This window comes from Arvicola amphibius, chromosome 6 (genome assembly GCF_903992535.2).
Source record: "Arvicola amphibius chromosome 6, mArvAmp1.2, whole genome shotgun sequence".
Lineage (NCBI taxonomy): Eukaryota > Metazoa > Chordata > Mammalia > Rodentia > Cricetidae > Arvicola > Arvicola amphibius.
The window spans coordinates 16102077-16128052 of NC_052052.2; the positions used below are offsets into that span (position 1 = coordinate 16102077).

At 49.5% G+C, this 25976-nt stretch overlaps 2 protein-coding genes across 2 annotated transcripts; both read right to left on the reverse strand.

Moving 5' to 3' along the window:
• Positions 1-639: 639 nt before the first annotated feature.
• Positions 640-14675, reverse strand: Lactbl1 (lactamase beta like 1). Its single transcript, XM_038332431.1, has 7 exons — positions 14664-14675; positions 12139-12271; positions 9546-9655; positions 6611-6768; positions 5406-5644; positions 2361-2466; positions 640-1624 (listed from the first exon to the last, which is right to left on the reverse strand). The coding sequence occupies exons 1-7, from the start codon at positions 14673-14675 to the stop codon at positions 640-642; spliced, it is 1743 nt and encodes a 580-aa protein (XP_038188359.1).
• A 6729-nt stretch (positions 14676-21404) lies between these two features.
• Positions 21405-25425, reverse strand: Tex46 (testis expressed 46). The gene is made up of 2 exons (XM_038332499.1): positions 25234-25425; positions 21405-21707 (listed from the first exon to the last, which is right to left on the reverse strand). Exons 1-2 carry the CDS (start codon positions 25423-25425, stop codon positions 21405-21407), a joined length of 495 nt encoding a protein of 164 aa, XP_038188427.1.
• Between the last annotated feature and the right edge of the window lie 551 nt (positions 25426-25976).

Below are 25976 nucleotides of genomic sequence, written 5' to 3' on the forward strand. Positions count from 1 at the left end.
CAGCAAGTGCTTTCAAGTGCCGAGCCATCTCTTCAGCCCCCTCCCTTCTTTAAATATTCTATTTATTTAGTGTGCTTGTGCACATATATGTATCCGTGTGGGGGGTATGTGTGTGTGTGTGTGTCTACACACAGGTGTCATGGTACACAGGTGAAGGCCAGATAGCAACTCGGGGTAGTTGATTCACTGCTACTATTGTGTTCTGGGCATCAAACTCAGGCTGTCAGGCAAGCACCTTTACCCGAGGAACCGTCCTGCCAGCCCCTAATATATGATAGTGCTAAAATGACAGAATTCTAGAAATAACAGAGCAGGCTGTGCTTGCTAGGGCTTAAGGAAAGAGTAAACCTTGGAGAGCAGGTGGAGACGGCTAGGAATGGGGAAGGCAGGGCTGTCGCGCTGAGGAAAGAGCTTTGGATCTTGGCTGCATTAGATCAGTGTCTTACAACACTCTGCACGATGGCCCTGGGAGAAGAAACTGCGTAAAGGCTACTCTAGCTATTTCTGACACTAGTATGGAGATTTATAATTATCTCAAAAATTAAAAGCTAAAGCTTTTTAAAGACACATGGGAGCTGAGCATATTGTATACTGGGAGATCATCTGCCTACCAGCACACATGAGGCCCTGGCTTCAAGCTCATTGGGAGCCGAACACCGGCCTGCGCTGCAGGCGCAGCACTCCATAGGTGTTGAGTCCCGGCACGTCGAAGCCTGGCGCCAGCCCGTGGCGATCCAGAGGATAGAAACGCACCAGCTGCCCATGCTGAGCCTCCAGAGACAGCCAGGCGTCTGCGAGCGGCAGCGTGCACGGGAACTCACGTGCCACGTGCAGCTGGAAGATGCGGCCGCGCACGTGGCGCAGGGCAAGCGATCGGAAGGCGGCGGGCACGAGCGCCTCCACGCGCGGCCCAAACTGGCGCAAGCGCAGCTCGCCACGCGGCCCGGCAGCGCGCACCTCATAGAAGGTGCGGTTAGCGAAGGTGAAGAAGCCGGCAAACGGGCGCGCGCTGGGCGGGGGAGCAGGGGCTCGCTCAGCATCGCGCAACGCCTGCTCCAGAGCAGGCAGTAGTGCGTCCAGGGCGTCAGCCACCAGGTCATGCGTGGGTGGGCGCGGCCCTGCCAGCAACAACACAAACCCTAAGCGCAGCGGTGGCACGAGCGCCAGGCTGGCGGCGTAGCCGTCCAAGTCGCCGTCCTTGCGCGCCACTCGGTATCCGCGCTGCTCGTGGAACTCCCAGGGTGTACCAGTTTCGCGAGCGAAGTAGCCGTGGGCACAGGCGCGCAGCGGTGACAGCAGCGTGGCCAGGCTGTCTGATCGCAGCAGCCGTCGGGGCCCTGCGCCCAGTAGCGCAACCGCCAGCCTGGCCAGGTCTGCAGCGGTCGAGTACATCTGGCCGGACGGCCTGTACCAGCCCAGATCGTAGAGAGGCGCAGACCGGCCGCTGCCATAGAAGCCGGCAGCCAGGCGAGCGCGCACCGCTCCCGTCAGTGTAAAGCTAGTGTCGCTCATCCCCAGCGGTTCCAGCACCTGCTCAGATACCCAGCGTTCATAGTTGCCCTGTGCCGTGTGAGCAGCCAGCACATGGGCCAGAAGCGAGAAGGCCAGCGTGCTGTAGTGGCATCTGGAGGGAGAGAAAGGAGCATCGGGATGGGGTCCTGGATATGATCCCAGGACAGTGTGGTGGCACCAGGAGGGAAAGAACACATGACCTATCGTATTTGGAGAAGCAGAGGGAAATCTGACTCAGGGTGTGAGGAGTGCCTGCAGCCTCTGTCTGACATATGTGTGTTGTCCGTCCTCCACCCCCACCCCAAGCTCTCAAAAGTACACTTCTTGTTCAAAGGTCAGACTTTTATCTGCACACCATTATCCATCGTGGCAAAATCTGTATTTATGTCATTTATTTCTTCACTGTGTCTCCCTCCTCAGTGCAAACTGTAGAAAGGAGACTTGGTCAAATGTTTGCGCTTAGCAGATTCTGGGTGGAGTAGTTGCCTTAATTGCTTTTTGTGTCTTGTTTGTTTGTTTTTAGACAATTTCATTGTGCAGCCCAAGCTGGCCTCCACTTCTCCATCCTCCTGCCTTAGCTTTCCGAGTGTTGGGATTACAAATGTGCACAACCACGCTATTCCCAGAGCAGATGCTTAATAAACATTTCAGTTGATGAGAGAGACCCAGGTTCTGGGCCCAGCTCTTCCTGGTCTTGCTGTGCCTGCCCGTAGGGGCCTCAGTAGGATGGACTCTATTTCTGGCTGTAGGGTAGACTCTATTCAGTGATCCCCAGAACCCTACTGACTCTAACCATCTAGGAGAAACACTTCCTCAAGTGTAGCTGGACTTCAGGGCATGCTCCTCACCTGCTTCCTGGGTCAGCCACCAGCACGTCATCCCTGAGCAGGCTCAGAGCCTCCTGGGTGCTGCCCCTCCACAACAGCGAAGTGCCCCGCAGCCTTCGGGGAAGCCCTAGGGAAGAGCAGTGGTCAGGTCTGCAGGACCTGTGTTTTGCCGGGAAAGTCCCATCTCTAGACTGCCACCAAATCACCTTTGCTCACAAGCCTCCCTTCCCCTCCTCCCACCCCAGCAGGCCATGATTTCCCCTTCCCGGAAGCAAACTGTTTTCATTTCTTTCTTCTCTCCACTCTCCCAAGTTCTGGGATTGCAGGCAGGTGCCACCAAGACCAGGCCTTCCAAAGGCATTTAATACAACCTGAACTATTTAATATTTAGGGCTGGCAGGATGGCTAATCCGGTAAAGGCGCCTGCCTACAAGCCTGACTCCTTGAGTTCAATCCCTGCACCCCTGTGGTGGTCCTGAGGCAACAAACTCCTGTAAATTGTCCTCTGACATCTACACAAGTGCCATGGTGTGCACGTTACCACACCACACACATGAACAAAAAAAATGTAAAAAGAAATTAATATTTATATAATACATAGCATGTTATATAATCAGGTGTATTACACATACCTCATACATAAACATGTTTTTATAATTAGTATGTTTGTATAGTCTTTACGTAATTTTTATCTTTATTTCTGTAGCAGCACATAATACATGAACTTTTCTCCTACTTATTTCATATCCGTAAACAAAGAATGTCATTTAGAGCAGTGGTTCTCAACCTGTGGGTTGACACCATCAGAAAACACATATTTCCGATGGTCTTAGGAACTGAGACACCATTCAGTAGCAAAATTATAGTTACAAAGCAGCAATGAAAACAATTTTAGGGTTGGGGGTCAGGGTCACAGCATTAGGAAGGTTGAGAGCCACTGGTTTAGAGTTATATGGTATTTGATTGCATAGCCATTCCCCCTAGTGAGGAACATATAGATCATTTCTTCTTGTTTTGGTTTTTGTGTTTTGAGAGGGTCTCATGAGAGCCCAGGGTGACCTTGAACTCCTGATCCTCCTGCCTCCATCTTAGAAGTGCTGGGCTACAGGTATCTTCCCACCGGCTCCCCTCATTACTCTAAACACTATTCAGTGAATAATTATGAGCATGTGTATGCTACATAGGGTGACCGCATCTGCAGCAGAATTTTCTAGAAGTGGAATTTCTCAGTCCAAGGGAATGTATGCTCTTTTCTTTTCCTTTGTTGCTGGGCCTCCACCCAGGGCTTTTCTTTTTTTTTTTTTTTTTTTGGTTTTTTCGAGACAGGGTTTCCCTGTAGTTTCTAGAGCCTGTCCTGGAGCTAGCTCTTGTAGACCAGGCTGGCCTCGAACTCAGAGATCCGCCTGCCTCTGCCTCCCGAGTGCTGGGATTAAAGGCGTGCGCCACCACCGCCCGGCCACCCAGGGCTTTTCATATGCCAAGTGCACACTGTATTGTTGACCCCCAACCTAATTAACTGGTGACAGACTGGGGTGGTGGCAGCACTCAGGAGCTGGAGACAGGATGATCAGGAGTTCAAGGTCCTCTTCAGCTACCTGGAGAGTGTGAGGAAAGCCTGGGCTACTTGAGACACTAACTCAAAAAGACAGAACAGTTGTGATCAATATTTGAATTCGCCTTCATACAGGTTTGAGCCATTTGTTTGTTTATGGGAGGAGTTAGTTAGGGTGTCTGTTGCTGTGATGAAATACCTTGACCAAAGCAGGTTGGGGAGGAAAGGATTTATTTGACTTACCTATCACAGTTCGAGGGAAGCCAAGGCAGGAACTAAAATAGGGCAGGAACCTGGAGGCTGGAGCTGCTGCAGAGGCCATGGAGGAGTGCTGCTTTCTGGCTTTCTCCCTCTGGCTTGCTCAGCTCTTATAGAACCCAGGACCACCCGCCTAGGACTGACATCCCCCACAATGGCCTGGGCCCTCCCACATCAGTCCCTGCACGCTTGTCTACAACCAGATCTTATGGCGGTGTTGTCTTAATCAAGGTTCGCTTCTCTCGGATGACTTTAGCTTGCGTCAAGTTGACATAAAACTAGCCACCACAGGGGGGTTAAATTTAAGTCAGTTTAAATTCCCTCCACTGTTGTGGACGAGGACACCATCTCCGTGGTTTCCCCGATCAGCGCACTCACTATTTTGATCTTGCCAGTCTGACGCGAACAATGTGTCTCAGTGTGGTTTTAAGTTGCGTGTGTGTTTCGGTGAACGAGGGTTGGCATCTTTAAATACTCCACAGCCGTTCTGTGCCACGCCAGTTCTTTCCCTGTCCTCCACCTCTGTCCCCTGTGGGCTGTGGCTTTCCACATGTCCTTCATGTGTGTTCAGGGAGTCTAGGTCCTCACTGTAGAGCTCCCTACCAGTTTCAGTTTGTTGCCTTGCCATTGGCACAATACACAGATCCTGGCTCATTTGTGTGTGAGCTTTTCTCTGCCTGATCTGTATTCCCAGGATCAGGCCAGGGACGGAGCTCAACTGGTGCAATGCTTGCTTGGCACGTGTGAAGCCCTGAGTTCCCTCCCCCAATGACATACATCCAAAACGGAGCGGCACATGCCTGTAATCTTAGCACTCAGGAGGTAGAGAAAGAAGGAACAGAAGAAGTTCGGGATCACCCTGAGCTACACAGTGAGTTTGGAACCAGCCTGGGCTACAAGAGACCCTGTCTCAAAATAAGTCCCAGTGCAGGAGAGATGACAGCTAAAGCCACTCTTCCAAAATCCCAAGTTCAGTTCTTGGCTCTCACCTGTAGCTCCAGCTGGGGAAGGTCTGGTGCATATCACTGTGGACACCCACACACATATGGCATATACTCATGCACACACATACACACATTTCTAAAATAAAGTTAAAAAAACTATCCCCAGCTTACCTCAGTTCTTCCTACCCTGGCCACCACCCATGGTCATTCAGGAACCAGAGCAGAGTCCTAATGGGTGGGAATCTGTGTCCTGTGCCTGCCCCCCAGGCCCTCGGATGTGGATTGGCTCAGCTGGGCAATTCTGAGGCTCACCTGACAGCTGACTGGCCATCCTCCGGAGAGTGACAGAAGAAGGCCTTGGGAGGGAGCCCATCTCTTCAAATTCCCCCGCTGGGTCCTGTGGTTCAGGGTCTTGGGCCTTGCCCAGCGGGTTGTTGATAGAGAAGGTGCTGGCATAGCGCTCCAGAGGGTCGTCCAGGGAGGCCACGATGCCCTCCTCCCACAGCCGATACAGCATAAGCACGGGGAAGATCTTAGAGATGCTGGCAATCCTATATTGGGGGACAGGAGTACGGAGGGCAACCTGTCACCCTCACGGCCTACTCCCACCCTGTGCCCAGCCTCCAGCTTCTCATAGTCAAGATTCTACTCTAGTCTGCATCTCCAGCTGAATCCCCAGCCTCTGTAGAGAGCCTCGGGATGCGTAGAATGTACCAAAAGCTGTGATAGAATGGACAATTCAGCCCCTGCCCCATGCTAGGCCTTTTATCAAGCCCCATTTGTACCGGGGATTCGACCTGGATTTGGTGAATCCTATCTCTCACTGGCTATGTGGCCTTGGGCAAGTTACTAGACCTTCCTGAGAGTTTGACGGTTGGTTTCATGTGGTAAAATGGGGGGTGAGATATGTGTGTGCACACATACGCGTGCATGTGTGTGAGTGTGCGTGTGTGTGAGAGTATACATGCTCACAGAGCACTCAGCATGGCCGACAGGTGACAAGGGCATAGTAAGCAAGACAAATAGAACCCTGGGTCCTGTGTCTAGCACCACAAAGGTGCGGGGTGATACTAAATCCCATCAGGCCCCTGAAGTCCCCACAGCATCCCTGGGATCAAATGTGTCCATTATTATAGCTTTGAGGACTCTGCAGACAGCGCATGAAAGAAGAGGCTCTGGGCATGCTGCCAAGTGTCCCCAGCTGCTTCCAACTGGGCCAATGCCACTGACTCACAGGCCTGGGAGCTGGCTATCGCTCCTGGGTGGCACACTGAGAGGCAAGGAGATGACTCCTTCCCTCGTTTGGCCTGTGCCTGTGGTCCCCGTGGTATGACATTGGGCACTTGTGCTTCCTGGCTTTCTCTGGACCACTCTCCTATAGAGTTATCAGGACTGAGCCATAGGCCCTGGCAGCTGGGACCCCAGCCACAGTTCTCTTGAATGTCCCTGCCTCCTATATCTGCTCAGCTTGCTATCCCCCACATCCCCTCTGAGACCCTGGAGGTCACCCCACTAACCGGTATATGGTATACTCATTAGGGGTTCCAGAATTTGGATCTGAGGCGTTCTTCTTCCCAAAGTTGCCAGTCCAGAGCACAGTGTCATTGTGGACGACAAGGGCAGACATGGCAGCAAGGCCTGGGGCCAGCATCGCCTTGCGCAGAATCCCATCCACCTGGCAGAAGAAGAATAGGAGCTCAGAAGGTGGGTGCAGTGACAGCTGGGGTCCCTGCCTCAGCCCACCCACCTGTCCCCACAGCTGTACCCTTGAAGGCTCCAGACCTTGCAACCCCGGTACCATGCCTGATAAGGGCTTACTCTCTCATCAGCTTCCCTCCCACTGATTTTAGACATAGGGCTCTCTAAAGGATTTTGGGGTGTGGTGTGTGTGTGTGTGTGTGTGTGTGTGTGTGTGTGTGTGTGTGGTTTGCGTGTGTGTGTATTTCTGTTCACGAGAGGGGTGCTCATGTGTGCACGTGACATAGAAGCTGGAAAATGACACTGGAAGTCTAAAACACCCTTCACCTTTATGTATCGGATCAGGGTCTCTCGCTTGGACCCAGAACTCACCAGTTCAGCTAGTCTAGCTAGCCATCTTGCTCTAAGGGAATCCTCTCTCCACCCAAGCACTGGGATTACAGGCAGGCCGCACGCACCCAGCCCTTTCACCCATGTGGAGGGTCTGAACTCTGCACAAACCACTGAGCCATCTTTCCAACCCCTCTACTTAATCAGTTACCAGACACCTTGTCCCGTGGCCTTACCTGCCCCATGCTAAGTTCTGTCTCCCTAGACACATGCCCTAAGTCAGTCTTGGGGGTCTCAGTTCACCGATGTAGTAGGGGATTCCCTAGACATATATACAAAGGGGTTGCACAGCCCTGGTTGACATCCCAGTGCTCAGTGGGAGGAGGCTGCTTTGCCATTGAATCCTGTGGCCCTGTGACATATGTTATATTGGTAAATTGTCGTGTGCTATATGAGCTGCTGTGGAAGTGGGGTCATGTTTGTGTCAGAGTGTCTTCCAAGACCCTTTGTCTGGAGATGGCTGCCTTCCCTTGTTCTGTAACAGGGAGTAAGAATAGCAGTTCAGTCCAGGAATAAAAGCAATACATCACTGAAACTACTAGAAAAATCGCTATTATTTTTGAGTATAAAACTTATGTGGCCAGGCCGTGGTAGCACATGGCAGACTTTAATCCCAGCACTTGGGAGGCAGAGGCAGGCAGATCTCTGTGAGTTCAAGGCCAGCCTGGGCTATAGAGCGAGTTCCAAGACAGGCTCCAGAGCTACACAGAGAAACTCTGTCTCAAACAAACAAAAATAACCAAAAACAAAAACAAAAAAACCTTCTGTGAACTTGTGAACTTGCTACCCTTTTCCTTCTACTGCTTGTCTCTTCTCCTAAGATGAGTGGCCCACACTGTAGAAACTGACTGGCACCAAGGAAGTGGTGCAAGTTGTGCCCTGGTGCGTGTACCTGTGTATGTGTGTGCACCTATGTGTGTGCTTGACCATGTTACAGCGGCCTCTGTGACATGGACTCCGTCATTCTCCCGTTTCAACTTTCCCTACCTCTCTAGGTACCCCGTGCTCACTCCACTGCCCCTGGGCCTTTTCATATGTTGGCCCCACTGTTTGGAGTGCACTCCTTCAACTTCTTTACCATACATACGTCATTGGGCATCCCCCACCTGTTGAAATCTCAGCTTTGGCCCTGCAGGGCCCTGCCAGCCTCCAAGACCTCACATCTCAGCCCCACAGCCCCCAGAACTTTCCTAATTATGATAGTTTGAATATAAGTGACCTCCATAGGTTCATAGGGAGTGGAGTTCATAGACGGTGTGGCTTTATTGCAATAGGTATGGCACTGTGAAGGTGGACTTTGAGGTCTCATATGCTCAACCCACACGCAATGTCCCAGACCACTTCCTGGTGCCTGCAAGATCAAGATGTAGCTCCGTCTCCACTCTCAGCTCCTTCTCCAGTACCATGTCTGCCTGCATGCTGACATGTCCAGTCATAATGATAATGGCCTAAACCTCAGAAACTAAGCTACCCAACTGAATGTATTCCTTTACAAGAGTTGCTGTGGTCATGGTGTCTCTTCACAGCAATAGAAACCCTAAGAAACTAATTTTCACTCTTTTTTATTCTCCTGAGACAGGATCTTTCTGTATAGACTGGTCTTTCCTAGAATTGATCTGTAGACCAGGCTGTCCTTGAACTCAGAGATCTGCGGCCTCTGCCTCCTGAGTGCTGGGAATAAAGGTGTGGGCCACCCCCACTCCCAGGCTCCTCATCTTCACTTTTCCACCTGAGTCAGAAATGTGTGCTATCTTAACTGCTTCCTTCACCTAACAGACTGATTAGGCTGTGCTGTGGCATTCATTCATTCATTCATTCATTCACTCAACATGCTTATATTTGTTAGTTTTTGGTTTTCAACATGTTTTCTCTGCATAACAGTGCTGGCTGTCCTGGAACTTGGCTTTGCTGACCAAGCTAGCCTTGATCTCCCAAGTATCCACCTGCCCCTGCCTCCTGAGTGCTGAAGTCTCTCCCCACCCCCGTCTGGCTTAGAACTGGTATAGCCAAGGCTGGCCTCCAACTTGCAATGATCCTCCTGCCTCTGATCTCCTAAGCACTAGAATTCTAAGCACAGAACAGGCACTCAAATTTGTGTTGAAAACTGACTGTGGTAGCTCACCTTTATTCTCCGCACTCAGGAGGCAGGGGCAGGTGGATACTTGGGAGATCAAGGCTAGCTTGGTCAGCAAAGCCAAGTTCCAGAACAGCCAGCACTGTTATGCAGAGAAAACATGTTGAAAACCAAAAACTAACAAATATAAGCATGTTGAGTGAATGAATGAATGAATGAATGAATGCCACAGCACAGAGAGCAATTCCTCCTCTGCCAAGCTTTACCATACTACCTGGGCTATCACTAACCTTCTCCAATGCCTCCTTCAGTACTGGGAGGGGGTGAGCCAGAGGCACAAGCTCAGGGTGACGTGGACACATCTTCACTGGGGCTGGGGTCACCTCTGGCTTCAAGGAACCTAGAGGACATATCAGGAGGTGAATACAGAAGAGGTCAGGTCAAGGGCAAAAGGACATCTTAGAAGACAGGAAGGCAGCAGTAAAGGTCAGAACTATGCCTTGGGATACATCCTCCCACCAGCAGGAACCTTTCCAGAAAATGTTCAGTCATGGGCCAGCCAAGGGACCAAGGGCCAAGGCATAGTATCATGAATTGAGTCCCTTCAGGTCTCAGCTACTAGTCCCCATCCTCCCTTCCTCCTGACAGGCTAAGCCCCACCCATCCATCCATCCATCCATCCAACCATCCATCTGTCCATCCATCTATACCTCACTAGTTTTGTATGTTTGAGTAACATGAGCTTGAAACCCCAGTGGGGCTTTAGGCCTGAAGCATCAGGGACAGCTTATTCTGTTCCCAGAACCGAATGCAGGCACTGGTCATGGGGTGAGTCTCTTCTGTCCTTGTCTAGGGAGTGGCCATCATCACATGGACAAATCTGGGAAATTATCCCCGAGAGCACAAGATCCTAGGGAGGTTCCAGTCCCAAGTGACTTGCATTCTTCCTTGAAGAGAGCAAATTAGACCAGCAGTAGAACTGTCAACCAGCTCCCAGAACCATGAGCAATAATCAGCTGGTGAGTTTGGTGTGTTTGTTTATTCCCCTGTGGTGCTGAGGATAGACCCCAGGGCCTTGCACAATGCAGGCAAGTGCTCAACACTAAGATACATCGCTAGTCCCTGGGGTGGCTTATTCCTTAGACAGATAATTAAGTAGATAGTGTGGATTTGGTCACTGGAGTAGAAGTCTTGGACAGAGCCTTAGCTTTGTCAGCTTGGGACCTGGGTGGGTCTGGCATCTATAGCCCTCCACACAGATGGCACCTGGGGAGCCTCAAAATACATTATGGAGTCAACAAATCTGGGTGGGGCCTGAAAGTGCCTACATTTGGGTGGTGTTAGGGGGTTACCACAAATGAGTGTAGAGGTCAGAGGATAACCTGTAGGAATTTCCTCTTCTTTCACCATGTTGGTTCCAGGGATCAAGTTCAGGTCATTAGGCCATTACCTTTATCCAATGAGCCATCTGGTCTACCCAGACTCTGGAAAGTTGGCAGTGGGTTGACACTGACTTTGCACCCACTGGATCTGCTCACACAGCTCAGGCCACATTTCTTTCTTTTTTTTTTTTTTGGTTTTTCGAGACAGGGTTTCTCTGTAGCTTTGGAGCCTGTCCTGGAACTAGCTCTTGTAGACCAGGCTGGTCTCAAACTCACAGAGATCCGCCTGCCTCTGCCTCCCGAGTGCTGGGATTAAAGGCGTGCGCCACCACCGCCCGGCTCTCAGGCCACATTTCAAATGTCTTGAAGTTCCCCCACTACAGATTCATTTTGTTGACTTCTAGTACCACCTGACCATTACGGCTTGGTAGTTTGAGAATCGTGGCCCTGAACGTCTACCCAGCTGTGGCCTGTTTGCTTGAGCAACAACAAAGTCCTTTGAAAAGGAATTTACCCCAGAAAGGACTGGGGTTGGAGGTGGAGATACTAGGAAGATGGTAAGAGGGGTTGAGTCTGCCGAAGGCTCTTGGCCTGGGAGACTCAGGCACCTTGCTGAGCCCTAATTTTGGCAATATGAGTGACAGGACTGGGAGAAGCTGCTCCCTGATACAGCAGAGACTTGGTGTGCTAGATGCTATGGCAACAGAGGGTGGTATCCATCTATGATTTGCCTCTGTGAAGTCCTAGAAGGAATGAGGAGGTCTTTGAAAGGGGTAAGGACCTGGCCAGCTCACAGAGCAAGAGAAGCACCGTTTAAACTTTAATTTTTTAAAAAGATTTATTTATTTATTAAATATAGTGTTCTGCCTGCATGTATGCCTGCAGGCCAGAAGAGGGCACCAGGTCTCACTATAGATAGTTGTGATCTACCATGTGGTTGCTGGGAATTGAACTTGGGACCTCTGGAAGAGCAGTCAGAGCACTTAACCGAGTTATCTCTCCAGCCCTTCAACCTTAATTTTTAAAATTAAATTTTTAAATTCATATGTGCATGAGGCACACACACAGGAGTATACATGCATGTCGTGCATATGCATGCGGAGGTCAAAGAAACAAGTCTACATAGTTAATTCTCGCCTTCAGCCTTCACGTGGGTTCTGGGGATTGAACTCAAGCCACCAGGCTTATTTGGCAAGTGCTTTTCTTTACCCACTGAGCCATTTCACCAGCCTCTGCTTGAGCATCTCAGGAACCCTGAGTTGACCCCCAAAATGGATGACTTCTGAAACCTTGGGCAATAGGGTTCTCACTTTGTTTATAAGAACTTGACCAAGTGCAGAGTGCCCTGTGACCAGAGATAAGCAGTGTCACTTGGAGCCAAGAGGCCTCTGCTCATGAGTCTAAATCTTAACTCTCCCCCTTCACCCTCACGTCCTTGGCTGCTCCAGGCCCAACAGGGACTCACGCCCTGGTGGCGGGAGCAAGTGGCTTCTCCACTCACCAGTCTGCAGCTTGGAGAGGTACTGCCATAGGAAGCAGGCAGTCATGGCCACTGAGAACACGAAGAGGAAGCCGATGAGGGCCCGTGAAAGCCATTTCTTTTTCCCTTTTAGGAGACGAGGCTGGTGGCAGGCCTGGAGAAGGAAGCAAAGGCACAGGTCATGGGCTCTGGTGTCTGCAGGGAGAGGAAGGTACCTTCACTGCAATGCTACCTGTGAAGCCGAGGGCCTCCTCAGGGTAAGCGCCTCATCAACTCTCCACGCCTGGTCTGGCATGATGCCCTCACCTCGCCTCACCTCACCTAAGATATCCTGAGCCCCCCTGAAATGCCACCTCCTCTAGGAAGTGTTCCCCACCTCATCTCACCTGTGACCCTGGGAGTTCAAATAGAAGTCCCTAAGTGTAGAACAATGGCGTACCTCCCCACCTTTCCCATTGCCAGCCTCCCTAATGGGAGAACCCTCCACGCCAGCGGCACCTGTCCACTTTTTCTTCTTTAGCCTTTGATGTACTGGTTACTCAGTACATGTCAGAGGTGTGCACAGCACAGGCCTTGCCATACCCCACTTCCGGGGCACCTGCACCTACCTCCAGGTTCCTGATCTCGAACCTAGGATAGAGCCCCCAGCAGGCATGCCTGAAGCTCTCAGCATATGGGTACTGCTCAGTGTGGTGGATGGTTCTAGAAGGCTCTTCGTAACATCCTACCACTGTACCACTCTCCCGAAACAGGTAGAAAAGCATCTGTGGTGAACAGAATGAACCTAAGACACCCCTGCTCCTGTGTGTGACCCCACAAGCTCACTTGGATGAGATCATTTCTTCGGTCTGTCATTGGTGCTTTTTCAGGGGTGAATAGATGTTTGTTTGAGTCTCCCCAGGGAATTACACAACAAGAGTAAATCCATTCTGCCCGGTTCTCAGCCCTAGCATCTGACAACTTGGCTTGCATCTGACATGGTCTCTTCCTTGTCCGTGTCCTAGCAACACCTTTTTCCTGAGCAGCCCCTAGGCACCAGGCACTGTGCCAGGTTCCTGGAGTGAGGCAGGAAGCCAGCCTCAGGGATCTCCACCCTCACGGAGCTGCTACACAGACAGTGCCTGCTGCCTGTGATGCTTGTGGGCACAGAGCATCTTGGATCCTTAACTTACTGACTCGACCATTCTGGTGCAGCGGTAACAGCCAACGTATACGTAAGCAGGTCTGTGTAATTAATCCTCGTACCTCAATGCAAGCAGCGACCATTATTTCCCTGCCTCTCTGGAAATGTTTTGGCATTAAAAAGCATTGAACTTTGCCCTGCAAGTTAAAAGACAGGTCAAACTTAGCCCTGCCTCCTGGATCCATTGAGACCCTAGACAGCACCCCTCGGGATCAGGGAGTTCTTCAGTGTGGAGAGGAGTTTGGACTTCTCTGTTGAGTCTTTCTTCATCTGCTTGTTTGTCAGGCTTATCTGTGTAGCCCTGGCTGTCCTGGAACTTGCTCTGAAGAACAGCCTGGCCTCAAACTCAGAAATCCGCCAGCCTGGCACTAAAGGTGTACATCACCGCTGCCCCAGCCATGTCTTTATTTTTATATCTGGAAATCCCAGCAGGCTTCAGAATTATTTTTTTAGCCTCTAGAACTTGGGGTTCACACAGAAGCTGGTCTTTATTGAAGCTTCCTCTGTGTGTATACCTGTACATGTAGAGGTCAGAAACCAAAATCAGGTGTCTTCTTTATTGCGCTCCACCTTGTTTTTTGAGGCAGGGTTTCTCCGTGGGACATGAGGCTCAGTGATTAGGCAAGGCAGGCTGGCAAGAGGACTCCAAAGATCACCCTGTCTCTGCCTCCTCAACACTGGGAGTGGGGGAGCACACCACTGTACCCCAGACTTTTTATGCCGTACTGGGGAATTGAACTTGCGTCCTTATGCTTGTACATCAAGCACTTTACTGACTCAGCCGGTTATTGCCCGATCTACTTACAAATTTTCACAGGCCTGGATCAACCCAAATGTCCTTCAGTGATGAATGAGAAAACAAATTATGGTACAGACATCCATGCAATGGAATGTCACACAGCCTTGTAAAGAGTAGAGTATTGACGTATGCAGTGATGTGGATGGATCTCAAATGTACGGGGCTAAGCAAAGAAAGCCCCGCTCAAAGAGTGGCAGACTGCACACCACTTGCATAACACTCTGGGAAGGGCAGCAAATAGAACCTGACTTCAGCTCTGTGCCTTCCAGCTTTGGACAAATGACTTCACCTCTTGGAGCCTGACCACTGCCCCTCCCCTGGAGAGCTCAGGCGATAGAAGCCCCTAGAAGGCTGTGCAGGAAGCAAGTCATGTGACAACAAGAGTTGGCGCAGCCCTCACAGCTGCTGTGCTTGCTCCAGAGAAGCAGGCAAGGGCAGAGGCTCTGGTGAGGGGTGCAGGTGAACCAGCCAGGGTGGGAAGGAGGGTGGAGTCACTGAGCGGGTGGTTGGGGAGGAACGAGGATGCTGACCAAGATGATGCATGATTTCTGGTTTGAACCTCACCCGAGTCTTCATCCTCTCCTAGGCATGGAAGATTCCAGATCCTTGAGGATTTAGGCCTGCAGCCCAGGAGAACCTGTGGCCAGGAGACGAGAGAAGCAAATGCAAAAGAAGGTGGGAGCAGTAGGGAGACAGGGGCTGGAGAGGTGGCTCAGGGGTCAAGATCATGGGCTGCTACTCCAGAGAACCTGGGCTCGATTCCCTGCATCCAGGCTGTAACCACAGTTCCATGGCACCAGGCATGCACATGATACAAACACACATGTAGGCAAAACACTCATACACATGTAAAAAAATAATAATAAAAAGGTCCTGGGAGAAGAGAGGGCAGAGAATAACTAGATAAAAAGATAAGATTTGGATGTAGGAGAAAGAGGACTCTTCCCAAGCTCAGAAGCCCTGTCCAGGCCACCTCACATTGCCCGATGGCCCAAAACTATTCTGGTTTTTACACTGGAAGACCCACATTCCCCCAAACCCTTCTATCTCAGACAAACCTGAGCAGAAGGGCACCGTACGTACCCCAAATCTCCCAACAGACCCACTTAATTCCAGGTCCCCTCCTCAGCCTGTCCCACAAAGATCTGCCAGGCCCCCGAGTCTCACATCTTACCCACTTCTGGAAGGATTTAATAGGCCCCACAATTCAGGCCTTTCACAGGGTTCCGAGAGGTAGGAGAGTCCTCCTGGGCTCTCTGCCTGGGCTTTACCCAAATGCCCAGCGGTGACAGATGTGGCCCTCATTACTCCAGTGCTAATCCCTCCCTGCTCTCTGCCTAGAGGATTAACTCCCAGAAGCCCCAGCAGTAGGGAAGCTGGGCAGATGTGTCAGAGTGCTGGACACTCCATGTGACCTCTGGAGCTATAGATGGGGGAATAGGAGGGCAGTGTGGGCCCAAAGGAACGAACTCTCTCTCCAGGCATCTCTGTGGGCCCAGAGTAGAAAAGAGGTGACAAAGAACAGCCACCAGGATCTGACCCAGAGGCCTCTAAGATCACTTTGAAACCTCAAACCAGTTCACCAGTCACTTCTGAGATGCGCAGGAGCACCCTGGTGACCTGGGAGTGGCACTCTTCTGATTTCTTTGTAAATGAGGACACTAATAACCACACCTAATTAAGCGGGTGGGGGGGGGAGGGAGGGAGTGTTACTTGTAAAGCAAGAAGCCTGGCCCCAGGAAGGGCTCTGCAAAAGCTGGCTCCCATGAGTTGGCTTTGGTATCAAACCCCGAACCTGATCCTAAGGCTGACTTTAGGTTTTTCTTAGTGGACTTTCTGGAATGTCAGAGGACAATTTGCAAGAGCTGGTTTTCTCTTTCCACTGCGTGGGTCCCAGGGATTGAATTCAGGTCATCGTCTGTGTCTTTGACCTGCCCTGCAGTTACACAAAGCAGAATCTATTTTGTCACACTTCCCATCCAAAGAAGCTGACGTTCAGAGATGTGAAATTCCCAGGAAGTGCCAGGGCTAAGGTTGGAGCACAGGAGCCCCGCTGGGAACACCTTCCTTGCCCCACATCTGACCGACTATGAGGTCCTCAGGACAAGGATAGCGTCTCAGAGTCAGTTAACTCTCTGCAGGAGCTTCAAGCCTCCCCTTTGGGATGCCCGCCAGTCTTCTGTGGCGCTCCTCTGATACTTAATTTGACCCAGCTCCAGAAGCAGCTATTTCTCACCTGCAAGGCCAGGGTTATTCACAGTACAGCCAGAAGAGAATCCACACCATGTCATACAGCAATATAACCACTAGGTGGAAGTATATGTACACAGTTAAAATCTCGTTCCTCGCTTGTGCCGCCTTTTCACTAGAGACTTCAGGCTGAAGAAACATGAAACAAGAAAGATCTCACATGCGCGCGCGTGCGCACACACACACACACACACACACACACACACACACACACACACACCAGGAAGGGAGGAATTATGCATCCTCTTTCTGCCAGGAAGGGAGGAATTATGCATCCTCTTTCTGCATGAGATATCTCGTATTATCCTAGCCGTCTCCCCCTTTAACATATTTTCTTTTTAATTGTGTTTGTGAATCTATCTGCATATACCGCTTTGTGCAAAGAAACATAGTGCCCTGTGGAGGTCAGAAAAGGATGTCATATTCCCTGGAGATGGAGTTACAGGTAGCTGCTAGCTGTCTGACATGGGTTCTGGAAACCAAACTCAAGTCCTCTGTGAAAGCAACAAGTGCTTTTTTTAAATTTGTTTTGAAATTTTTTTATAACTTATTTAACTTTATTCTATGTACATTGGTGTGAAGGTGTCAGATCCTCAGGAACTAGGGTTACAGACAGTTGTGGGCTGCCATGTGGGTACTGGGAATTGAACCCAGGTCCTCTAGAAGAACAGCCAGGGCTCTTAACCGCTAAGCCATCTCTCCAGCCCCCAGCTGTCTTTTGATCTTTGGGGAAACAAGCTCCTTTGACTGCATAATGTAGGCTTAGCTATTGCAGGATTCCTGTGCAGAGTTCAATGAGGTGATATTTTATTTGTTCTTTAACAAATAAAACTTGCCTGAAGATCAGAATATGTAGCTGGCCACACTAGTTAGTCACAGAGGCCAAGCAGAGGTGGCACACTTTAATCTCGGCACTCGGGTCACACAGGCAGACAGAGTTCTGTGAGTTCAAGGCCTCCCTGGGCTACACGAGACTGAATCAATCTAAAAGAGACACAGCCAAGCAGTGGTGACTCGCACCTTTAATCCCAGCACTGGGGAGGTGGAGACAGGAAGCGATGTGGCTGGGCGGAGAGAGAGGAACATAAAGCAGGAGACAGGAGCTCAGGATTCAGTCTGAGGTTTCCTAAAGACAGAGTCGCCCCCTCGGTCTGAGGATTCAGTAGAGGTAAGAACTAGTGGCTGGCTGCTCTGCTTCTCTGATCTTTCAGCATTTACCTTGATATCTGACTCGGGGTTTTTATTATTAAGACCAATTAGAATGTGTGCTGCAGTTCAAACCCCAGCTGTGCTCCTTAGTAATGGTGTGACTTTGGTCAGCTATTGTCTCTTCTTGGACCTCAGCTGTACGTGTGTGATTGAAGACAGTACCCTAGCGATGTGGGCGCGAACACTGAGTAATACAGTAGTCGCAGGTAGAGCACGCAGCCGCCGCCGCCGCATAGCAAGAGAGCCCAACAAAGCCACTGTAATTGCCATTTCCTTGTGGGCCTCTTATCTCAGCGGGGAGATAACTGCTCTACTCAGCCCCACAGCTGTCTTTTAGTTTTATTTTCTATAAACTTTATGATTTTTTTGTTTTGTTTTTTTGAGACAGGGTTTCGCTGTAGTTTTAGAAACTGTTCTGGAACTAGTTTTATAGACCAGGTTGGCCTGGAACTCACAGAGTGCTGGGATTAAAAGCATGCACCACCACCACCGGGCTAGTTCTAGCTTCTTATTGGCTAACTCTTACATTAATTTAACCCATTTCTATTAATCTGTATATTGCCACGTGGCAGTGGCTTATGGGGAAAGATTCAGCATGTCTGTCTCTGGCAGCTCCATGGTGTCTCTCTGACTCTGCTTTCTTCCTCCCAGCATTCTGTTTAATTTTCCCCACCTATCTAAGTTCTGCCCTATTAAGGGCCCAAAGCAGTGTCTTTATTAACCAACGAAAGCAACACAAAGACAGAAGGACCCTGTCCTGCCACTCACTCTGTAGACCAAGCTGGCCTCAAACTCACAGAAATTCACCTGCCTCTGCCTCCTGAGTGCTAGGATTATAGGCGTGCACCACCACTGCCCGGCTTTAATGATTTATTTTTATTTTATTTGCATTGGTGTTTTGCCTACCTGTATGTCTGTGTTAAGGTGTCAGATCTTGGAGCTAAAGACAGTTGGTAGCAGCCTTGTGGATGCTGGGAATTGTACCCAGGAATTGGAAAAGCAGTCGGTGCTTTTAACCACTGAGCAATCTCTCTAGCCCTTAACTAGTTCTTATGACTTAAATTAAGCCATATTTTTTAATCTGTGTTCTCATGGCTCATCACCTCATCTCCATACTGTCCATCCTGCTTCCTCCATGTCTGGCTGACAACCTGCCTTTCTTCTTTCCAGAGTTCTCTCTCTGCCCAGAAGTCCCGCCTATTCTCTCCTGCCTCGCTATCAGCCATTCAGCTTTTTAGTACACGGATCATAGCAATACATCTTCCCACGGGGTACAAATACCCCATGACAGAAGTCATTCAAAGCAGTTGTAACGTCTCTGTTCCTTGCTGACTGCAGTGAAGCTGTCTGGAGGTGCTGGCTTTGGAAGAGAATGAATTAAAACAGCAGATACGATAGGTGCGGGATTTCAGGGGAGAAACCACACAAGCAAACACAGGGTGGGGGGATGCCCATGGGGACTGGCTGGTAACCTAAGCAGGTTGCAGAGCATAACATGAGAGATGATGGGGGGGGGGGTGCTGGGTGGCTTGGGATCTCAATGAGTTCACGTAAGCTGGCAATTCCCTTTCTGGTTCTTCTTAAGAGAATTTCTGGTGCTAGTCGCTCATTCCACATTTGCTTACCTTATTTTTTTTTTTTTTGGAATGCCACGTGCAAGCAGAGTGTGTGTGTGTGTGTGTGTGTGTGTGTGTGTGTGTGTGAGAGAGAGAGAGAGAGAGAGAGAGAGAGAGAGAGAGAGAGAGTAGTTCGGAGGACTTCAGCTGTCTTTTTTCAGCTACTGTCTACCTTTCTCACCAAATAGGCTTACTGGCCAGTGAGCCTCAGGCACCCCTGTCTCTGCCGTCCAGGACTGAAATTACCAGTGTAGACCACCATGTCAGGTTCTTGTTCCATGGGTTCTGAGCACTAAATTCATATTCTGTGATTACTAACAAGAGTCATCTCTCCTCCTCCCCTATCTATCTATCTATCTATCTATCTATCTATCTATCTATCTATCTATCTATCTATTTAACAGGGTCTCATGTAGCCCAGACTAGCTTCAAAGTTACTAAGTAGCTGATGACCTTGAATTTTCCTGCCTCTACCTCCCGAGTGCTGAGATCACAGACCTGGACCTCCACACCTAGATTATACAGGGCTGGGGCTCAAACACAGGGCTTCATGTATGTTTAACAAGCACCCTACCAACCAAGCGAATTCCCAGGCTCCATTGACAACTTATAAACTTTTCTTTCATTTATTTAGACTAATATACAAGAATATAGCATCCAAAACATGGGCTGGAGAGATGGCACAGTGGTTTAGAGCCCTGGCTGATCTTCCAGAGGTCCTGAGTTCAGTTCCCAGCAACCACATGGTGGCTCACAACCATCTATAATAGGGTCTGGTGCCTTCTTCTGGCCTGCAGGTATGCATACAGACAGAATATTGTATACAAAATAAATAAATTTTAAAAAATTTGTGTGTGTGTGTTCCTGTGTGAGTGTGTGTATCCCACATGTGTGCAGGTGCCCAGGAAGACCAGAAAAGACACTGAATCCCCGGAACGGGAGCTGCAGGTGGTGGTGAGTTGCCTGATGTGGGTGCTGGGAACAGGATCTAGGCCCTCTGCGAGAGTGGTGTGGTGGCTAATTTTGGCTGTCGGTGCAATGCCTGGGAAGAGGGACTCTTAAGAATTGTCTCTACCAGGTTAGTCCATGGGCGTTTCCTTGATTGTTCTCTGTGGGCAGCAGCATCTCTGGGAAGTGGGCCTGAGCTTTATAAGAAAGGTAGCTGAGGGCTAGATATGGTGGTGCACGCCTTTAATCCCAGCACTCGGGAGTCACAGGCAAATGGATCTCTGTGAGTTCAAAGTCAGCCTGGTCTACAGTTGGGTCTGTATAGTGAAGACTCTGCCTCAAAAGAAAAAAATAAAAAAGAAAGGAGTCTGACTGAGGCAGTAGGCAGTGTCCCTCCGCTCTCTGCTTCAGCTCTTCAGCAGATTCCTGCCTTGAGTCTCTGCCTCGGTTTCCCTTGATGATGTAACCTGTAAGCCAAATAAACCCTTTCCTCCCCAGGTTGCTTTTAATCATGGTGTTTTGGTTTTGTTTTCTTTTTAATCCCAGCAACAGTCTGGGACTGGACTGGTTATCTCAAGAGGAGAGAAGGTGTCTGTTGTTCTTATCTTACTTATTATCTTGTATGTGTGTGTTCATGTGTATGTTCCTGACAAGTATGGAGGTCAGAGGACAGTTTGTGGGATTCAGTTCTCTCCCCGGACCACGTGGGTTCTAGGAATCGAACTCAGGCTGTCAGGGTAACTCGATGGGAAGTGCCTTAACCCACTGAGCCGAAGAGAGTAGCATGTTCTCCTTCATTTTGGAAATACTGAGGATTGAACCCAAGACCTTACACATCGTAGGCAAATACTCTACCACTGAGCTACATCCCCTAACACAGGAGATGTTGTCATAAAGCAGCTTTGGCTTTCTTGACTCTCTTTTATTTCCTCTCACACCAACTGATATCTCTCTCGTGTGTGTGTGTGTGTGTGTGTGTGTGTGTGTGTCCCCGTCTCTGTCTGTCTGTCTGTTTCTGTCTTCTGTCTGTCTTTCTCTTACACAGACACACACACGCACAACACAAACACACACACAAAATGTGATGCTATCCTCTTTGAGTTCTTTGAAGAACTCACAAAAAGCCACCGCTGGCTTATGTTCTCGGACCTCCATCCAGCCCTGTGAACTAAACAAAGCTCTTTCATCACAAGTTCCCAGGCTTGGGTATTTTGTTCTAGCGAAGACAACAAAACAGACTCATACACTGGGTGAAGATCACATCGGCAGAGGCTAGGCCACTTCAGTCACATTCAGTGAGGGTGTTGGTGGTGTAGTTAGAGACGATGGAGAAAGTAGAGTCATTCCTTTTCTTCCTGTACCACCTCCTGGAGAAGTTCCGGTGTCTGCTCTGCCACCGGCGGTGATTCAGTTTATTCCATATGATGAACATCTGATTTTCCAAGGCCTTCAGCTTCATCTCACTGAACAACAGCCGTTCCAGGACCTTATCCTGGAGAGCGAAGCAAACATTCATTTTCTCCAACTCTCTGTCTGTGACACAGTTGGGACTGACTTCTGGAGCCGTCGTTTTCTCTGCCACCTCCTAGGAGCCCCATCAGAAGAAAAGAATCAATCATAATGATAACTCCTTTCAACACAAAACATCTGCTCCAGGCCCGGTTATTTTTCATCTTTGGGACAGGGTCTCATTTAGCCCAGGATGGCCTGGAACTCACTACATAGCCCAGGGTGACTTTGAACTCCTGATCCTCCTGCGTCTACCTCTCTAGTGCTGGGGTTACAAGTGTACATCTGTTTATGCAGTATTGGGAATCGAACCCCCAGGGCGTCATGCATGCTAGACTCTACCAACTGAGCCCTGCTAGACTCTACCAACTGAGCCACAGTCCCAGCCTTCCAGGCCATTTAATCAATTCTCGGGCCTTCTATCAAGGAGAGAGCAACTTTGCCGTAATTCGTGGTTGGGAGAATTGAGATCTTGTGAGGGAAAGTCACTTTCTCGTCACCCTACAGCCAGCACTTCCTTCTCCAAACATCTAAAACCCACGGGTGTCTTTGTCTCATAGGGACGATCTGCCAATTGTAGAGGACCTAAAGCCCTGTGGGTCGACGAGATGGCTCACTGGGTAAAGGTTCTTGCCATGAAGTCAGACATGACTCTGATCCCTAGGACCCACACCGTGGAAGGAGAGAACTAAGTCCTGCAAGTTGTCACCCTGACATGGACTGTGGCACAAGATGACCCCCACACATTAGAGAAAAATTAAGGCCCCTTGCATAAATATGTATGTCTGTCTCCAAAATCTTCATTTTCCTTTTTTTTTTTTTTTTTTTTTTTTTTTTTGTCAGAATCAGTAAGACCTCAAACTGCAGCGTCTTGGTGTTTCTAGACATACTAAGCACTCAGCCCTCACAAGTCCTCGTGAGCCCGCCCCCAAGTTTATAGTAACATTTCCCCTCTTTGGATGAAGCTACAAACTACTGGTCTTTAAAAATTGCACACATTTGCCAGGCGGTGGTGGCGCACGCCTTTAATCCCAGCACTAGGGAGGCAGAGGCAGGCGGATCTCTGTGAGTTCAAGGCCATCCTGATCTACAGAGCTAGTTCCAGGACAGCAAGGGCTGTTATACAGAGAAACCCTGTCTCAAAAATAAATAAAAATAAATAAATAAATAAATAAATAAAACCAGAAAGAAATACTTTAAAACTAACTGTTGCAGGATGGAATTTATTTCAGGATGGAATCTAACTAACTCAATTAGTGGACTGATGCTTGGCATAACTAGAGTCCTGGGTTTGAACCTTAGCAGTATGTAATCTAGTTATGGTGGCACACACCTATAATCCCAGCACCTCAGGATATGGAAGCAGGAGGATCAGGGGTTCAAAGTCATCCTTGACTACACAGTGAGCCGGGTCACATGAAACCCTGCCTCTGTAGGCAAAGTAAAATGATGTGAGGAGCAATGGTAAATAGCATCCAAATTCCCATAGCAACCTAAATCAAGAGCTAGGCCTGCAGCTCAGCGGGAGAGCAGGGAGGGAGGGAGAAGAGGAGGGCAGGAGGAGGAAGGAAATTTCACAAATATAATTGAAATTTCTGTGAACTTCTCCCCTGGGGTTCCCTTCCCCTAAATGTCCCTTCCTCGGTTATAGCCCTGAATTTGGTACTTAGTGTTTGAATGCACGTTTCCCTTTGCAAATGTTGGCGTGGATGGTGTACATGTGCATTTGCATGCTAGAATGTGTATGAGTGTGTGTGTTCTGTGTGAAGAGGCCCCAGGCTGGTGACGGGTGCCTTTCTCAATGGTTCTCCACCCTACATATTGAGGAAGGGTTCTCCCTGATTCCACAGCTCAGTGTTTTGGCTAGCCAGCCTATTCTGGGGATCCTCTGTCTCCACTTGCTACAGTCTAGGACTGCAGGTGGACCACCACACCTACTTGTTTTTAAGTGGGTACTGGGCATCCAATTCCAGTCCTCACGTTTGCTCAGCAAGTACTTTGTCTAATGGGGCATATCCCTAACCCTGATGCTTTTTTTAAAAATTATTTTATTTTGTTTTTAGATGTATTTACTTTGTGTTTATGAGTGTTTTGCCTTCATGTATGTATGGAGATGGGAATGGGGCATTGGATCCCTTGGAACTGGAATTATGGATGGTTAAGCCACCATATGGGTGCCTGTGGAAGTCAGAAGAGGGCATTAGATCCCTGGAACTGGAGCAACTGTGAGCCACCATGTAGATGCTAGGACCAGAATTCAGGTCCACTGCAAGAGCAGCTATCATTCCAGCCCCAAATTATTTTTATTTTATGTGTATGGGTAGTTTTGCACGTATGTTTGTGCAACATGTGCATGCAGTGCCATCAGAGGCCAGAAGAGGGCGTCAGATCCTGTTACAGACAGTGGTGAGCCACCATGTAGGTGCTGGGAACCCAACCTGGGTCCTCTGCAAGAGCAACAAGTGATCTTAAAGGATGAGCCATCTCTCTAACCCATTTGTTTCAAATAGGATGCTATTTTGCCCTCTCCAAGTAACATTTGATAACATCTGGATATATTTTAGATTGTGGGAAAGGGCGTGGAAATTAATACTAGTGTTTCCTAATATAGAGAACAGAGAAGCTGCTAAACAGTGCCCCCTTCCCTCTTCACACCCACCTACACACACACACACACCACACACACACACCCACACACACACACACACACACACAACTAGAGATGCCCTTGTTTTACAGCAAGCACTTCCTAGTCTAACACGTCTGCTATAATGAAGATCCAGAAGATCTCTCAGAGAGGCCCATGCATTAAATTAAGGGCTCAGTCCCTGGTGCATTTGGGAAATGGTGAAACCCCTTAAGAGATGGAGTTCCACAGGCATGCCTTCAGAGGGAGTCACAGAACCCCCTTTTGTTTCCAATTCTGTGGTGGTTACTCCCTCCGCCCACGACCTTGGGCTATCGGGCCTGAGAGAGGAGGAGCGAATACCCACTACCTGCTCCTTTTCACTTCCTGGCCATATGTGCTCGGTTTTTGCCCTTTCCTCCCCAGAACCCATTTGCCAGGTGGTTAAAAGCAACGAGTCCGCCCGGGCAAGTGTCAGAACCTTTGAAATTTTGAGCCAAAAGAACCCTCCTTTCTTCCTAAGATGACTAGTTCACGTAGAGGGTGCGGAGAAAGGAAGCTGACCCAATTTGTGCGTTTCTGATGTCTTCATTGTTCTATTTTAGAACAAATAGACATTATATATGTACATGTACATCGTTCTAAAGTTTTTTTTTCCACTTGAAATAGTTGACAGTGTTGCTGAAAGGTGGCATAGGAGAGACTGGCATGGCCCCTATTTCACAGCTGAAGCAAATCTCTTACGGAAAAGATTTGTCCTCTGCCATCCAAGAGGAAGCCACGAGCACGGTCTTAGCCCGGGGTCTTATAATTCTTCAGCCTGATCCCATTATCCTGAGGCCCCACTAACCTTCTCTGAGCCGTGACCCCCAACTCTCCCCTCCCCGCCCCCAGTCCAGCTCTGAGTGTCTCGTAACCCACAGCTGAAGCTGAAGCTAACCACACTCTTGCTCACCGTCTGGACCCTCTGGCTCACCGTAGGGGGCTGGCAGGGAGCCTGAGTGAGTTCATGCTTGACTAGCCAGTTGCTGAGCAATAGCAGAAGGAAGAGGAAGCCAAACAGGGCTGGCTTAAAGCTTATCAACCAAGCCAAGATGGCTCCTACGGTGCCAGAAGAAGCAAGAAACCCATGGAAACTCCTCAGAAAAAATATCAGGTCCCCCACCATTATGGCACAGAGGGGCCCAGGCCCCAGGCCCCTGCTGCAGCCGCCTCCATGACAGGAGGCAGGGCCACCCACTCCTCTGATTCATAAGCAGTTCCCCACCCCCACCCTGGTTGTCGCATAACAATGAGCACTCCTCTGTCCTAAGGGCCCGCTGTTGTCAGGCTCTCTGGCAGGCAGCTTGCAGGCCTCATCTCAGGACATGTTGTGGCAGCCAAGTGATGTAGGTCTCAGCAGTACCCTTCTCACTGAAGATTTCTGGGTGCCCCCTGGAACAAACCGGCCAATGCCACCAGATCACCTGCTCCCATAATGGGGGGGGGGAGGGGCGATGGCAAAGGAAACTAAGCCACACCGGGGAGATAAGGCAAGCAGACTACCGTGTCGTACCCACACTGGAATACCGGCAATAAGTCCATGGAGGCCGTACGCTTGATTTGCTTTTAAAAGTATACTTATTTATTGTTTGTGTGTGTGTGACTGCATGAGAACATTCCACCATGCTGGTCCCTGGATCCAACCCGGCTTGTCAGCAAGTGCCTTTACTCACTAAG

Excerpts from the sequence above, each read along its gene's own strand:
- Lactbl1 (XM_038332431.1), bottom strand. Across the intron at positions 9,656-12,138 it reads CCTCTCCAAGCTGCAGACTG|GTTCCTTGAAGCCAGAGGTG; the intron begins GTGAGTGGAGAA and ends TATGTCCTCTAG. Across the intron at positions 6,769-9,545 it reads TGAAGGAGGCATTGGAGAAG|GTGGATGGGATTCTGCGCAA; the intron begins GTTAGTGATAGC and ends TTCTTCTGCCAG.
- Tex46 (XM_038332499.1), bottom strand. The coding sequence starts at position 25,425 with ATGGTGGGGGACCTGATATTTTTTCTGAGGAGTTTCCATGGGTTTCTT. Across the intron at positions 21,708-25,233 it reads CTCCCTGCCAGCCCCCTACG|GAGGTGGCAGAGAAAACGAC; the intron begins GTGAGCCAGAGG and ends TGGGGCTCCTAG.